The 18,004-nt window shown below is 42.8% G+C and overlaps 1 protein-coding gene across 1 annotated transcript in view; it reads left to right on the forward strand.

Moving 5' to 3' along the window:
• Positions 1 to 18,004, forward strand: part of LOC126204368 (protein qui-1-like) — a 396,210-nt gene that overhangs the window by 185,698 nt on the left and 192,508 nt on the right. Inside the window, exon 11 of the mRNA XM_049938742.1 lies at positions 5,537 to 5,724. Coding sequence (XP_049794699.1) covers positions 5,537 to 5,724 — 188 coding nt within the window. The remainder of the gene's footprint in view (positions 1 to 5,536; positions 5,725 to 18,004) is intronic.

Genomic DNA, 18,004 nt, shown 5'->3' on the forward strand with positions numbered 1-18,004 from the left:
CAAAGTATTCATTGACAGAAACATGATGTAAGGGTCATATGTTGTGTACATCCTTAAACAATATCTTTCAGAAGTGACAGAAACTTGGTGTGCTCACTCAGCAGACTTCAAATAATACGTACATAATGTTTTGCATTTGCAGCATTGTTTTTGGCTGAGAAAAAAAAAGTGGTATATTACTCTTGTAGACAAGCGTTTTAAAAAACTAGGTATAATAGCAACAGCATCATTTTACATAATATCTCAAATTCTGTCAGTACTGGTGATGTATAATGTCTTCTTGGATATACTGCAAAGCATTTTGTTCCTTTTTTTTTTTTTTTTTTTTTTTTTTTTTTTTCAACAATAACAATTTCACAGAAGAATGCAGAAAGTTAGATGGGTATGTGGTACGCCTAAGGAAGAGGTATTGAATCAGTTCAGGAGAAAAGAACATAATGGAACAACTTGAATAAAAGGATAGGTTGATAGTACATAACCAAAGTCATCAAGAAATACTTAATTTGTTAATGAAGGGAAGTAGGAGAAGGGAGATGAGAGGGTAAAATAACAGGAGACCAAGGCTTGAACACAGTATGCAGCTTCTAGTGGGTGTAATGACTATTACTAAGAAAAATGCATACAAAAGGGTGAGGCTGCATATCAGCGAAACATTGGTAGGTCATCAGACAAAAAATTAGTTACTGCTATATTCAGGCATCTTTTAATGTTGTGTAATTCCACCCCTGGACTTGATAACTGCCTGGATTCAATTAGGAAGCGAGTCCACAAGATTGTGCAGGTAAGTCGTATCAAGGCTGAGTCCCTCACTGAGGATTTGATTCTGCAGCTCCAAATTGCGGGTTGTTGATGTCAGCATTTTACCTGCTGTTCCAACATGTCCCACAGATGTTCTACAAGGTTCAGGTAAGGTGATTTTGCAGCTCTATCAAGATGTAAAAGGGTGGGGGAGTGTTCAGAAAACCAGTCACATATTCGTCAAGCATGATTAACTTTATTATTGTTGTCTTTATGTGGCTGCGTGAGCAATTGCCTCTTGTGAGATGACCAACTCCAAATTTTCATCAGATGCAGTTCCATATTGCAGTGTTCTCATGCTAACAGGTGAGAATGCACCTTCCTTCACTGCCAGCTGCAAGTCCTGTCAGGTTTGGAAGCAATTTTGATTCACAAGCCGTTAAATGCATCTCTGGTCTCTCTTAGTCAGAATTTCTTCCCACCCCCAATTCTGACACTGTGCTTCACAGCCACACATTTCACCACTGTTTGTAGACATATCAAACAGTCTGCCACAGAACACCAGTGAATCTGGCAACTTCATTCACAATATGGCCCAGGCACACCAAAACATGATTGCCTCTTTCTGACATTCTGTCAAGTCCTTACATTTAGCCATGTTTATATTCAGTGTCCACTTGAAACGTTAATGCCTCACTGATCAGCACTGCCTTATGCTCAGGCAGGCACAGTGTGCATGTGGTCAAGCACAAGTCAATCACTGCACCACCTGTAAAGGCTTAACATTTCATCTGTGTGAGCCCATAGGGGTGGCTGATCTTTATCTTGTGAGCTTAACATGTTAAACATCACAATAGTAGGCACTGTTCTAAAAACATTTTGTGAGTGCAATTACATCAGTGTCCTAAATGTGACTGGCTTGATGAGGTTTTAGTAATGTAAACATATGAGACCATCTCATCTTTTCAGCATACTGATACTTCCAGAATAATATCAGTAACATTCATCTTTTGTCATCTATGGTGTTAATACCTGCTGTTTAAATGGTTTGTTAATGCTGATGCTGTATATTCAACTTTTCAAACAAGTGGCCAACTCATTCATTTCAGAAAAGAATTATTTGCTTTAGACTATAGTCAGACTTTCATTTAGTCTACCAGCTATAAGTTTCAGTAGTAAGTACCATTGTCAGGCTCACTTACCCAAGAAGGTGTGTCTTATACAGGGTACTAAAAAAAAAAAAAGTATCGAATACTTTGAGAAGTGGTAGTACTCATTAAAACAAGAAAAAGAAGACGAATAAACATGGATTTAGAGACCCATACTTTCCAGGATAAACACGTGTTTATAGGAAGGGCTGTGCGAAGCTTGGTTGCAGATATTAGCCCAGTTATACTCTATCTATTATTAGGTGGTCTGCAGTCATTTGTATGGTTTGAATCTTGTTGTAGGCTACATTTGATTTCATTGTGTTTGTGTGCCATATTGTACATCACTGTCAACTCTGGGTTAGTATCATGGTGTTTTACGTTATTTCAAACACAGATTCACTTATGTGTTTACTGTTATTGTGCTGTTTGTATGTACTACGTTTTCTCCCTTCCACCACTTGTTAGCAATGGAACTTCACCACTCAACAAGTGAAATGGTGGATATGATATTCTGCTTTGGTTTAGCAAATGGAAAATACCACAGCGCAGAGTGGCCTCTGATGAGCTGTTTGGCAGACTTTTCCAGCGTCTGAGGGACACAGGTATCCTTGCACCTCAGAAGACTGCCAGTGGAAGGCCCTGCACAGTCCACATGCCTAACATAGAGGAGCATGTGCTATGTTAAGTGGAAGAAACTACTGAGACCAATGCATGATGATTAGCAGCAGCAAAAGGCATGTCTCACTCTCTTACCTGATGGAGGGGGGCTGGGTGTTTCCTCATGAACAATTTATCTACAGGTTGTTCAGGCACTAAGGCCACATGATCATCACAGCAGACAGCAGCTCTGCCAGTGGCTGTTGCAGAAGTGTGCTGCAGATCCACTGTTCACACCCAAGATTGTTTACCGATGAGGCAACATTCACAAAAGATGGTGTTGTGAATTTCCATAACAAAGATGTATTGGCAGATGATAAGTCCCCAGGTAATTCAGGAAGAAGGGCATCAGCACCAATTCTCCATCAACAGGCAGGCATACTTGGAAATAGATTAATAGGGCCATACATGCTACCACAAAAGGTTAACTGGGACACACAATCCGGACTTTCTCTTTTGTGTGTTGTCTACCTTGCTGGAGGCCGTGTTATTGCAGCAACAAATACAAATATGGTCATGCACAATGGTTCACCAGCACATTTTCATCACAATGTGCTCAAACATCTGACGCAGATGGTTCAGGACCACTGGATTTGATGGAGGCCCAACACCTTGGCCTGCTCATTCCCCAAACCACAATCCCTTGGCCTTTAGTTTTGGGGATACTTGAAGGAATTGGTCTATGTCATGCCAATCAATGATGTGTGGACACTACACGGTCACGTCTTCAATGCGTGCCAGCAGGTACAACAACAACTGGGTATTCTTCAAAGGATGCATCACTTGTTATGCCGGAGGGCAGAGGGGTGCATTGTCGTAAATGGATGCCATGTTGAACACCTCCTGTGCACATGTGTCTATTTCAGAAAGTATGCATTTCCAGACCCCATGTTTATTGGTCTAGTTTTTCTTGTTTCGATGAGTACTACCACCTCCCAAAGTATTCAACACTTTTTTTGAACATCCTGTGTATGTGTGTGTATATATATGATTATAATAGAGGGAAACATTCCACGTGGGAAAAATATGTCTGCTTGTGTCTGTATATGTGTGGCTGGATATGTGTGTGTGTGCGAGTGTATACCCATCCCTTTTTCCCCCAAGGTAAGTCTTTCCGCTCCCGGGATTGGAATGACTCCTTACCCTCTCCCTTAAAACCCACATCCTTTTGTCTTTCCCTCTCCTTGCCTCTTTCCTGATGAGGCAACAGTTTGTTGCGAAAGCTTGAATTTTGTGTGTATGTTTGTGTTTGTTTGTGTGTCTGTCGACCTGCCAGCACTTTCATTTGGTAAGTCATATATATATATAGGGAAACATTCCACGTGGGAAAAATATATCTAAAAACAAAGATGATGTGACTTACCAAACGAAAGCGCTGGCAGGTCGATAGACACACAAACATACACACAAAATTCAAGCTTTCGCAACAAACTGTTGCCTCATCAGGAAAGAGGGAAGGAGAGGGAAAGACGAACGGATTGGAATGACTCCTTACCCTCTCCCTTAAAACACACATCCGTTCGTCTTTCCCTCTCCTTCCCTCTTTCCTGATGAGGCAACAGTTTGTTGCGAAAGCTTGAATTTTGTGTGTATGTTTGTGTTTGTTTGTGTGTCTATCGACCTGCCAGCACTTTCGTTTGGTAAGTCACATCATCTTTGTTTTTAGATATATATTGCTTTACTGTATAGTTAGACTTTTATTTTGTTTACTGACAACTGGTTTTGGTAGCATTTTTCTGATTGTGTTGGTCGCTGTTCCAAATGACAGCATGTCAGGAATATGTTATACATTTTATTTAAATCAGTTAAAACATTTATAATGCTTATGATGGGGTACCTGCATGTATATTTCAACATAATTTTTCATTTATCACTGATTCTGTAAATAAACAATGAAATGAGACTGGGAGACAATCAACTGTAAACAGTGAACAACACAAGGCTGACAGCAAAAACAACTAGGAAGGCAATATTTGTCAGATGAGCAGTAACACATCTTCGGTAGCTATGGGAGGTGAAATAGGGAGAGGGGGTGGGAGGGGGGGGGGGAGATGTGAGAGGAAGGGCTCTTTCTCCATGCCTCACCTCATTCCTCACAGGAATGTATCTCAGCTCCCTACCATAGTTTGTAGTAGTAGTTATTCAGAGATGGGCAGCCTTGCAAAAAGGATACACTAGCCAGGAGTGCCACACCAGACCTGTGTTCAGACTGGAGACAACAACAACAGCAATGACTTATTATCACTGCAGGTACTCCTTGATGTATTGCTTCTGTTTCCCTGTTCAAACATGTTGATTTTTCCCTCGTTTCATCTTTCTCTGATGCTGTTCCCTTGTTTTGAGACTAATTTGTATCAACATTATATTGTTATCCTACTGTATACCATACACCACTTTTCTTCTCCTCTTGTTTTGCCTCTGTATGTGAGGATTTGGAAGTGCGTCAGGTCTGTGTCTTTTAGCTGTTCCTCTTGTTCGCTGTCCGTCTTAGTCCCTTCACTGCATGTGTTCCTGTTTTTATGCGTTTGGGCGCTGATGACCCCACTGTTTAGCGCCCGTAAACCTCAAACACACACACACACATACACCACACTATATTACTTCACCGCAAGGAAAATCTGAGAAAATGTTTTCCTTATTTCTTTGGATTTTGTCCTTCTTGGAAAGGGAAATATGATGAATACTCTGAAATTGAAATAGTCATGAAATACAGATCACACACACTATTGTAACACTTCTGTATGTTGTATAAAAATTATTTCACATTTATTGATGGTTAAAGAAACAACGGGTGCACACAGATTTTGCATCAAAAACAGGTATGCTAGTTTGCATTAATTGTCAAATACGAACTATTTAAGCTAAATCTAAAGTACGGTGGCAAACTGCTTTTCTGTAACTTTTAAAATATGAAGTAGGAAAAATACAATGCTTTAATTATATGCTATGGTTTTGTATTTGTAAAACACACTTGTCTAATTATGTTTCAGTGAGCATATCGCACCAGTGCTGTGCCTGACCCCTGCACTCAGCAATGCAGTCATTGTTAGTGGTGGAGAAGACTCAAGAATTATCATAACTTCACTACTGACTGGCGATGTTGTCATGAAGATAGACCATCACCGTGGTCCAGTAACTGCTGTCAAAGTCACCGCTGCGGGGGATGTCCTCGTGTCTGGTCCGCAATCTTCAACAAAGAACTGTCAAATTTTCTCCTTCTTGCTTCCTTGCTTTGACTGTTGCTGTTCTCTGTGGCACTTCTAATCTGCAGCTGCAGACTCTCTCACTCTAAGGAAGTAATCAGTGAATAATACAAGCTGTACTAATTCAATCTGTTTCATTATAAGTTACAAACTCTTTCAAACTAATCTATAACCTGCCGAAAAATTCCTCTAATTTGAAGAAATTTGTGAAGTATATTTACCACTGTTGATCATAGTTTTGTAATTATTATCTCCAGAAAGCATCTAGTAAGCTGTTACTATGACACTGAGCCTTGTCACATAAAACCAAAGTCTTAGGAACTTAGGGTCTTTATTAGAGATCTTTCATATACCATTGCCAGTACCATAGTGAGTAATGTAAGAAACTAACCAGTTTTTATACATTTATCTACTCAACAATGCAACATTTCAGCAGTGCATTAATCAAGTATCTTAAATAATGACTTATTAAAAAGCAAGGAAACGTGTCTCTGTGAAATGAGGGACAAAAAAAGGTAAGCAGAGAAACAGTAAGAGGAGTTTATTGACAGAACAGCAGTAATGATTTTCATTAAAGCTTCATAAAAACTAAGTTTAAGTAAGGATAGTAAACTGATGTTGTAGAATGATCTTGCAGAGGGTGAAACAGAAAAAGTTATCCAATGAAATAAGCATGGAAAGCACAAGAAAATGAATAATTAACACAGGAAATGTTTATATAATAATAGTAAGTGTGAATTAAGACACACTAAATTCATCACATCTTAATTTTGGAATGGTTCAAATGGTTCAAATGGCTCTGAGCACTATGGGACTCAACTTCCGAGGTCATAACTACTTAGAACTACTTAAACCTAACTAACCTAAGGACATCACACACATCCATGCCCGAGGCAGGATTCGAACCTGCGACCGTAGCGGTCTCGCGGTTCCAGACTGCAGCGCCTAGAAGTGCACGGCCAATACGGCCGGCAATTTTGGAATGGAAAATGAGCAAATTAATAAACAGTGATGACAATGGATCCCAATCAGAGTTTAAACTGCTCAAACATACAGGAACTCTCACAAGTCAGCTTTAGAAGGGTGATGTTTTGTAGTGATCTGTGATAACCTTTGTCAAGCATACTTATTACCTAACAGAGCTGAGTGTTGTCACAGTCACTGTCAGAACTTTTGAAAAATTCATTCATCCACATAAGGTACAGCGCCATTCATGTTATAAGTGCTGTACTTTATTTTCTCACACTGTAAACATGAACAGAAATCTCAGAAAAGTCTTCATTTATAGGTGCTGCTAAATGAGCAGCAGGAGAGGTGAACATAGCTGTACATAGATTAGACAAAGTATTATGACCACTGCCCACCGCGACTTTGGATGTCACATGGTGACAATGTGGGCACTTGATGCAGTAACAAAGGTATGTAAGTGGAGAAGACACAGGTGGAGGTATCACCTCAGTGAAGATATGGGTTGCAAATGGGAAAAATCCATTCATGTAAGTGACTTTGACAAACGCCAGATTATTATTACATACAGCCTGCGAATGAGTATCTTGAAAATGGCAAGCTGATTGAATGTGTCTGCATGCTACTGTTGTCAGCATCAACAGAAAGAGATGGAAAGACAGTAAAACTACCACTAGGTGCTAAATGGTTGGATGTCCATGACTCTTCACAGAGCGTGGGGTCTGGAGTCTTGTCTGCTCTGTGGCATCTCTGCTGAAAGAGCACAATGCTGGTGCACACACTAATGTTTCAGAGCACAGTGTTCACTGCATACTGTTGAATGTGGAGCTTCACAGCAGACCACTCTTATGTGTCCACATGTTGATCCAACAACATCATCAGTTATGATTGCAGTGGGCATGGGACCATTGGGATTCAACTGTTGATTGATGGAAACATATCAGCTCTTTGGGTGAATCACATTTTTGCAATACTAGGTCGATGGTCATCTCCACAGACACCATCAACGAGGTGAACAGTGGCTTGAAATGTGCAACTGATGTAGGATGGTGGGAGCAGTACTATGCTGCGGGAGACATTCTCTTGCACTTGCATGAGACCTGTGGTAGTAATTGAAGACATACTGACAGTTGCAAACCACCTGCATACCTTCATGCTTGATGCATGCAACCACGATGTCATCTTACAGCAGTATAATTGTCCATGTCTCAGAACCAGAACTGTGCTACAGTGGTTTGAGGAACATTATAAAGAACTCACTGTGATGTCTCAGTGGAAGAATTTGCCTGATGTATATCCTATGGAACTCATCTGGTTCACTATAAGGCACCATCACTGCATATGTGCATCAGCAGCGCATTATTTATGTAAAAATTTTTGGATCCCTGATATGCAGAAACAATTATGTATTTCATTCGAAAGACAAACAAGCTATTAAGCAGGTGGTCATAATGTTTTGGCTCATCAGTGTACGTACATGATGCTGTTGTATTATATATAAACTGATAATGCATGAAATTTGAATGGATGGGTACAAATAGTTGGTGAATGTGATTTTAATATCTACAGTGGGGAGGAAGAAGAAAAATGTTTAAATAATATTCTGGTGTTCTATGAGACAGGTTATTTCGACCCTGTGGGAACCTGAAAATTTTTGTTATACAGAAGTTGACTTTGAGGACAGCAAAAAGTCAATTAAAACTCATTTTGCCTGTGACTCCACTGTAAAACATTCTGAAATGAGAGACCAAGTGCAAACATCATTAGAAAGTTACCAAATTGGGTGTTTCAAGGAAAGAAAAAGAAGTCTAAACATTACAACCTAATTACTCATTAATTTTAATTGCATAAGACATGGATTCACAGATTACAAAGTGCATGAGCCAATGCAAAGCAGGAATTCATGACAGAGAAAAACATTTAAACCAGTACACATATGAATACAGATTTCATAAAATCCTTTCTATGGAGTACACCACTCTATGGAAGTGAAAGTTGGACTTTGGCTGAACTGGAAAGGAATTGAGTTAACACCACTGAAAGTTTTGTTAATGGCAGGTGTGACAAGACATCCTGTGAAACATTATTAAATGCATTCTATGAAACTACCTAGAACATATAGTTTGGAACCTCACTCATAAAGGAAATATATTAGATCTAATGGCAATAAATAGACCTGATCTGTTTGATAATGTCCACATTGAAACTGGTATCAGTGACCATGATGTGGCTGGGGCAGCAATGATTACCAAAACACAGAAGACAACTAAAACAAGTGGAAAGATATGTATGTTCAGTAAACTAGATAAAAAAAGCAATAGTGGCATATCTCAATGAGGAATTTGAAACTTTCACCACAGGGACAGAGCATGTAGAGGAAATGTGGCTCAAGTTTAAAAGAATAGTTGACCATGCACTGGATAGATGTCTACCCAATAAAACATTTCGTAATGGGACTGACTGTCCATGGTATACACTGACAGTAAAGAAACTTCAAAAGAAATAAGACTAGTGTGTAATAGGTGCAAAACAAAGCATGGAGCTATTTATAGAGAGATGGCGAATGAAACATGTTAGGCTCTCGAGAGAGTAATGCATGAAGGTGTCAGTGGCTGCCATATCAGACAATATTAATAGTAACCTCAGACTTTTTGCAGATGCAGTTATCTGTAGTGAAGTACTATCTGAAAGAAGCTGCAAAAATATTCAGTCAGATTTTTATCAAAGTGGTGCAAAGATTGATAACTTTCTTTAAATATTCAGAAATGTAAACTTGTGCACTTCACAAAATGAAAAAAATGTAGTCTCCTATGACTATGATATCAATGAGTCACAGTTGTAATTGGACAACTTCTGCAAATAACAGCATGTAACACTTTGTATGGATGTTGTTGTTGTTGTGGTCTTCAGTCCTGAGACTGGTCTGATGCAGCTCTCCATGCTACTCTATCCTGTGCAAGCTTCTTCATCTCCCAGTACCTACTGCAGCCTACATCCTTCTGAATCTGCTTAGTGTATTCATCTCTTGGTCTCACTCTACGATTTTTACCCTCCATGCTGCCCTCCAGTACTAAACTGGTGATCCCTTTATTCCTCAGAACACGTCCTACCAACCGATCCCTTCTTCTAGTCAAGTTGTGCCACAAACTCCTCTTCTCCCCAATTCTATTCAATACCTCCTCATTAATTATGTGATCTACCCATCTAATCTTCAGCATTCTTCTGTAGCACCACATTTCGAAAGCTTCTATTCTCTTCTTGTCTAAACTATTTATCATCCACGTTTCACTTCCATGCATGGCTACACTCCATACAAACACTTTCGGAAATGACTTCCTGACACTTAAGTCAATACTTGATGTTAACAAATTTCTCTCCTTCAGAAACACTTTCCTTGCCATTGCCAGTCTACATTTTATATCTTCTCTACTTTGACCATCATCAGTTATTTTGCTCCCCAGATAACAAAACTCCTTTACTACTTTAAGCTTTGTGATGGCCTTCGTAGTGACAACACTTCGCTGTAGAAACGGCCTACGAAGTCATCGCCACACTTTTAATAGCGGGCCGACCGGTCCGCTGGAACAGTGAACAGAAAGATGAAAACCCAAACACTCGGATTAAATGAAAGTCGGTACTTATCTTTATTAACGACGATACAGAACACAGTGGTGAACATGGTCTACAGAAATCTGTCTAGTTCGAGTCGGTGCGGCTAGGTCAGCGTCGGCTGACGACAAACAACAACTCTGCTGCGATGAACACACAACTGACTAGCAAGTACATAATTCGGTGGCGAGTATACAACTGAGCCGTGAGTACAGAACTGTCCTAGCGCTCGCGACTCCAGCGCTTAAGAAGCCAGAAGCCAGCGGTGGCGCGCGCAGACTTGCGGCGATTTCCTGTATCGCTGGCGCTGCTTATGCGGACGGCGTCCGGACTTTGATGCTGCCAACCTTTTTGGCAGCGGGCTTGGTTGGCATTACTGGCTAGGATATAACACTCCTCCCCCCCAAATTGCCGCACCGTCGTTGAATAATGACGTGGCGAGCGTCGACGGCGGGGGAGGGGTCTGGCCGCAGACGTAGCAGAAGAGACCGGGGCGGAGACTGTTGTCGGTGGCAGTCCCCGGTCCGCACCCCAGCTTTGGCTGCGCGGGGCCTCGGGAAACACCGACTGAAAACCGAGGTCAGGGTGCACGCCTGTGACCACGGGCGCAGCTTCTGGTACTGGATGCGACGGGGCGTCGGGACCCACGAAGAGAGGCAGCGTCTCCTGACGCTGCGTCGACGGCTGCTGAGTGGTCGCCGGACAAGGCGCTGCGGTGTCAGACTCCTTGGGGGTGCCCAAGGAAAGCGGCTGCAGTACAGGCTGCACAGCCACCGCTTGGGAAGGCGGCCTGGCTGAGGGGTCGACGTCCATCAGCTCCGAAGGCGGTGGCGACTGAAGAGGGACCGCAGGCGCCGGAGCGACCACCTGGGGTGCTCCCGCATGAAGCTGCGCGGGAGGCATCAACGGGACGGGCTGTCGGCGTGGTAGCGGCGACGGCTGCTGCTGCTGCCCTGGGGGCGGCAGCAAAGTCGGAAGGCGCGGCTGGAATCCGCCGCGGACCAAATCTGTGGACAAAGAACGAGCGGCAGAATCCGGGCGGCCAGCGCGGCGCAACTGGTTCTGATGCCTCCTGTGCACCCCAGTAGCACCTTGAACAGTATAAAAACCGCGACCCTGGACACTTATCACGGTACCACGTTCCCAACGACGGCGACCGTGATAAACTCTGAAAAAAACGGCGTCGTTGCGCTGAAAATGCGTGCGATGCTCAGAAGCGGCGGGTCGATCCGGGGGGTGCAACAACCGTAGTAGGGTGCGATGACGACGGCCGTGGAGAGGCTCCGCAGGCGAAGGGCTGTCGCGTGGCGTGGTCCGGTACGACGACAGAAACGTGATGAGGGCCTGCTGACGAGAGTGCGTAGCACGAAGGCGGTCCATATGATCCTTGAATGTGCGTACAAAACGTTCTGCTGCACCATTCGATTGAGGGTGGAACGGCGGAGTAAGAACACGGCGAATGCCATTGGCAGAACAAAAACCTTCAAATTCAGCAGAGGTAAATTGTGGACCATTGTCAGACACTAAAACTTCTGGAAGACCCTCAATACAAAAAATTGAAGTCAACGCCTTTATAGTTTGTGCAGACGTTGTAGACTGCATGGGCACAACAAACGGAAAATTACTAAATGCATCTATCACGATGAGCCAACGAGAATTCCAATATGGACCAGCGAAATCAATATGTACTCGCTGCCAGGGACCGGCAGGGCGTGCCCACTCAAAATAGCGTTGAGGCGGAGCAGCTTGGTGTTCGGCACACGTCGAACAATCTGTAGACATCTGCGTAATCTGCTTATCAATGCCGATCCATGTACAATGACGGCGGGCAAGCTGCTTGGTGCGGACCACTCCCCAATGACCTTGATGCAACAAGTCGAGGACCTTGGATTGGAGCACTTGGGGAACCACTACATGAAGCTGGTCATTCTCGGTGCGTAACAGCAAAACTCCGTGCGAAACAGACAACAGATGATGTTGCGGATAATAGCGACGAACCACAGGATCCGATATGTCCTTTGCCTTGGACGGCGAACCACTTTGAACAAAACGTAATAGTAAACTCAGATGAGGATCCGTAGCTGTCTCACGTGCCACCTGACGATAATCAATCGGAAAATCCCGGAGGGATTGATGCTCATCGGCGTCAATCTGATGGCAAGAGTCGTCAGAGGAATTGAAGACCTCATCCGCAGCAATCGGCAATCGAGAAAGCGCGTCAGCGTTTGCATGCTGAGCTGTAGGGCGATACATTATCTCATACTGGTATTGTGATAACAAAAGAGCCCAACGTTGTAGTCTCTGAGCTGTCCGCTGAGGCACTGGTTTAGACGGATGAAACAGTGACGTCAGGGGCTTGTGATCTGTTACTAAATAGAATGGTCTACCATAGAGGTAGTGATGGAATTTTGTGACACCGAACACAATAGCCAACGCTTCCTTGTCCAATTGGCTATAATTACACTGAGCTTTGTTTAGCAATTTAGATGCGAACGCAATAGGACGTTCGGTGTTACCGACTCGGTGCGACAACACAGCACCGAGGCCGGAAGGAGAGGCATCACAAGCTAACACCAGAGGCTTGTTAGGGTCGTAATGGACCAGACAACGATCATTCAATAAAGCCTCTTTAAGCTGCTGAAAGGCTGATTGGCAATCAGCTGACCACACAAACGGAACATTCTTACGGCGGAGACGATGCAACGGTGCAGCAATCTGTGATGCATTAGGTATAAACCTAATATAATATGTCAATTTGCCAAGAACTGCTTGCAATTCATGCAGATTGCGAGGGGCGGGCAAATCACGAATAGCTGCTAAATGTGACTGGGAGGGATGAATGCCTTGAGCATTAATAACATGTCCCAGATACTCCAACTCCGTAAGGAAAAATGAACATTTATCGATGTTGCAACGTAGGCCTGCCTGAGACAACAATGTAAACAAACACTCCAAATTACGGAAATGTTCAGCTGGCGTCCGACCGGACACAACAATATCGTCTAAATAGTTGCAACACGATGGCACATTAGCCAGAAGTTGTGACAAAAAACGCTGAAAAACAGCTGGAGCTGACGCACAACCAAAAGGCAAACGCAGAAAACGGAACAACCCCAACGACGTGTTTATGACAAAATACTGTTGTGATTGCTCGTCGAGGGGCAATTGCAAATATGCTTCACGGAGATCAATTTTGGAAAAGAAACGAGCTTCCCCTAACTTATCCATCAGCTCGTCCGGTCTAGGTAAAGGAAAAGAATCAATGACAGTCTGAGGATTAACTGTCGACTTAAAATCAGCACACAAACGTAACTTGCCAGACGGTTTCTTTATAATAACTAAGGGAGAAGCCCACTGGCTCGCTGAAACGGGTTGAATAACACCGTTGTTTTGCCAACGACGAAGTTCATCTTCTACAGGTGCCCAGAGGGCGTGAGGCACTGGACGAGCACGAAAAAATCGAGGCTGAGCATTATCTTTTAACGTAATATGAGCGGCAAAGTTCGCAGCACAACCGAGTTCGTCTTTAAATATGTCACTGTATCGGTTACACAAATCGGTTATGCTGTCTTGAGGAACAACAACAGAATTAAGTTGCAACACATTGTCTTGGATAGACAGGCCAAACAAGTCAAAACAGTCTAATCCGAAAATGTTTACACTGTCTGTAGCGCGGAGCACTGTGAATGAAACTGTTTTTGTATTGCCACGGAATGTGGCTGGCACGCTACATACACCTAACACAGGAATTTGTTCTCCACTATAAGTAGCCAAAGAATGTTTTGCCGCTGAAAGTTTAGGGCGGCCGATAGCCGCATACGTAGCACTATTTATGAGAGTCACAGACGCACCAGTGTCTAATTGAAAATTGAAGGTCTTATCCTGGATGCGTAGCTTCACAAATAGTTTATTACACTGTCTCTGGATCGGTGCAGCGGAGGCGGAAGACACAAAATCAGCGCGTTTAGCGCGTGTTCGCTGCTTACGACAACTCGTGGGTTGGGCGGGTGGAACAACAACTCCCGCTTCACTTGCAGTCTGTACATTACTTTTTACAGCGTTTGAATTACGCTTGGGTCGCATAGCAGAGGGCTGGGTGGGTGGCTGATTGCGAACAAGTTTATTACCCACACGAACCGTGGAAGAGTCTTTAAACGCGACCTTCTGGGCGGGCTGGCTTTGAAGAACATGAATATCCATGGGCTGGGCAGCACTAGAATTGTTCTTGCGTTTACGCAAACAAACAGTCTGGATGTGTCCTTTCCTTTGACAAAAGTGACAAACCGCGTTTCTTAACGGGCAACGTTCACGAGGATGAGCAAGAACACACTTAGGGCAAGACTTAATTCTATCATTTTGCACACGCGGCTGACGAATGTGTTTAACATGACGCGGCCGGCTAGTGTTTACAGTCTGACTCTGCCGGTGGGGCCGCGGGCGTGACATAACTTGCTTAGCACAGGCAATTTGAGAAATACATGGCTGATCTAACTCACACTCAGCATAGTCAAAAGTATCTTGGGCTTCAATGATGTTCATCACAGTCTCTAATGACGGGTCAGGCAACTTTAAGATAGCAGCACGAATACGAGAATCTGCAATGTTTTGAGTAATAGCGTCTCGTAACATGACATCACTGTAGGAAGCTCCACACACACAATTACAAAACAACATTTTTAATTAGAATACTTAAGCAACCTAAACAAAAAAATACTCTCCCTTTAAACAAAGAATATTTAAAGGCAATCAATGTAAAAGTAAAAGATGATATTCACGAAAATAACCGAGAGAACAAAAATCGGCACTGACGGGTGAGGCCCCGTAAATCTGTTAACCACTGTTTATTAGATTGATGTGGCAGTTTCTTTAATCTGAAGAACTTGAATCTGGCTGCTGCCACATGAACTCGCGACTCGAAATACTCAGCAAGCTTGTTAACAACAACGTCATAGTCTAAAGCTTCTGGCTTGGATTCCGGGAACAACTTACAAAGTAGTCTATAGACTTCCACGCCTGCAGTGGAAATTAAATAAAGCTGCCGCTCATTACCTGTGATTTTGTAGACTGACATGTGCGCCTGCAACTGCGCGAAATATTCTTGCCATTCTTCTCGTGATGCCTCAAAAGCACGAAAAGGCGGTGCTACCTGTGCTTGTTCCTTGTGTGGTGGTGGATTAGCCGCTTGTTTGGCGATTGCTTCCACCAGACTTTGTATTTGCTGAATTTGTAACAAGATTAACTGTTGTAATCCGGCAGACATAGTGAACACAAATTAAACAAGCCCCCAAAATTCTATCTCAAGAAACAAGTTGAACCAGCCCTGAACACGAGTTCGGAAGTCCTCGTCGCCAGTTTTGTGACGGCCTTCGTAGCGACAACACTTCGCTGTAGAAACGGCCTACGAAGTCACCGCCACACTTTTAATAGCGGGCCGACCGGTCCGCTGGAACAGTGAACAGAAAGATGAAAACCCAAACACTCGGATTAAATGAAAGTCGGTACTTATCTTTATTAACGACGATACAGAACACAGTGGTGAACATGGTCTACAGAAATCTGTCTAGTTCGAGTCGGTGCGGCTAGGTCAGCGTCGGCTGACGACAAACAACAACTCTGCTGCGATGAACACACAACTGACTAACAAGTACACAATTCGGTGGCGAGTATACAACTGAGCCGCGAGTACAGAACTGTCCTAGCGCTCGCGACTCCAGCGCTTAAGGAGCCAGAAGCCAGCGGTGGCGCGCGCAGACTTGCGGCGATTTCCTGTATCGCTGGCGCTGCTTATGCGGACGGCGTCCGGACTTTGATGCTGCCAACCTTTTTGGCAGCGGGCTCGGTTGGCATTACTGGCTAGGATATAACATTAAGTGTCTCATTTCTTAATCTAATTCCCTCAGCATCACCTGACTTAATTCGACTACATTCCATTATCCTCGTTTTGCTTTTGTTGATGTTCATCTTGTACCCTCCTTTCAAGACACTGTCCATTCCGTTCAACTGCTCTTCCAAGTCCTTTGCTGTCTCTGACGGAATTACGTCATTGGCGAACCTCAAAGTTTTTATTTCTTCTCCATGGATTTTAATTCCTACTCTGAAATTTTCTATTGTTTCCTTTACTGCTTGCTCAAGATGTAGGGATAAGAAATGGAATGATCACATATATTCAGTATGGGTAAAGCAGGTGATAGACTTCAGTTTATTGGTAGAATAATGGGAAAATGCAGTCAATCTACAAAGCGGATTGCTCAAAACATCACTCTTGTGACCTCTTCTGCAATATTCTTCAAGTGTGTGGGGACACTGAACGCATACGGGGAAGAGCAACACAAATGGTTATGGGTCTGTTTGCCTATCCTGAGAAAGCCTACTTACAAAGTTCCAAGAACTGGCATTGAATGAGGGCTCTAGGAATATACTGCAACCCTCTACATATCACTCCCTTAGGGATCATGAGGACAAGATTGATTACAGCATATGGAGAGGCATTTCAACAGTCTTCCTTCCCACACTCAATATGTGATTGGAACAGGAAAAAACCCTAATAACTGGTACAGTGGCCATGCACTTCACAGTGGTTTGCAGAGTATAGGTGTAAGTGTAGATAATGAGCTGGATAGAAAGAAAATCTGACCTGAAATTCTTGAGAGAAGTCAACAAAGAGAGAAGTTCATTAAAGGAAATGGATAAGCAAAAAATAAAAGTCAGGACATATCATCAGGCATGACGACTTAGTATTCTTGAAGAGAAAGTGCTGGGAAAGAAAAGAGTAAGGTGGCCTAGGATAAAGTATATGGAAGACATCGAGAAGTGGATAGGATGTGACAATTACATGGAATTGAAATGAACAGCTATGTCAGAAGAGAGTGGTTGCAATCACAAGGTATTAGCCTTTAAAATATTAATGAATAAATATGAGGAAAATGACAGTGTTTGATGCTACTTACCACAGTTGTTTCTTCTCCAGTATCTACTATCCAATAATTATCGAGAAAAAATTTTTTCAGTGCTTCCGTCAACCACAGACTGAAATCCAGAAAATCTTTGTTTTCATTTTGCAAACAGTTAAAAGCAATAAACAGATCTGTAGAAAGTAGCTTATGCTCTTGCTGTTATTTTATTAAATGATGGAGAAAGGCAATGAATTTCTTTTGTCTATACACTTAAAATGTCAACTGGTAAGTTTTAGAATATACTCCCTCTGGCTCAGATGCACCAAATTCTTCAAGGAGTCAGTCATGTTCAGATTCCAGTAAAATATATAGTTCACCCAGCTATCAAAAGAACAAAGAAAATCACTTCTTTTTGTAGCTGCAGCATGTAGGAGCTTTGTTATTCTTCAGCTATTTATTTTCCAAATGCACTCAAGTAGCCTGAATGTACAGCCATATTCTGATGTTGAAGGAAGATGATAATAACCTAAACAGAAACCACTGGAACAGTGATGACAGCAGTACAGATTAGACCAAATCAAGACCATTCAGATTTCATACATAAAATAAGGGAAAGGCAACCATGTACCGGTAAAGGATCTGCATGTGGCACACAGAAACATGTAATAGAAGACAGTTAACACTAGGCAAGACTGATTATCAAGCATCAAACGTAGTTTCCTGGGCAGATGCAGTTGGAGAGGTGGTAGGAAAGGAGGGATAGCAGAGTAATAGATAGGCACAAGGA

The sequence above is a fragment of the Schistocerca nitens genome, chromosome 9 (assembly GCF_023898315.1).
Source record: "Schistocerca nitens isolate TAMUIC-IGC-003100 chromosome 9, iqSchNite1.1, whole genome shotgun sequence".
NCBI lineage: Eukaryota > Metazoa > Arthropoda > Insecta > Orthoptera > Acrididae > Schistocerca > Schistocerca nitens.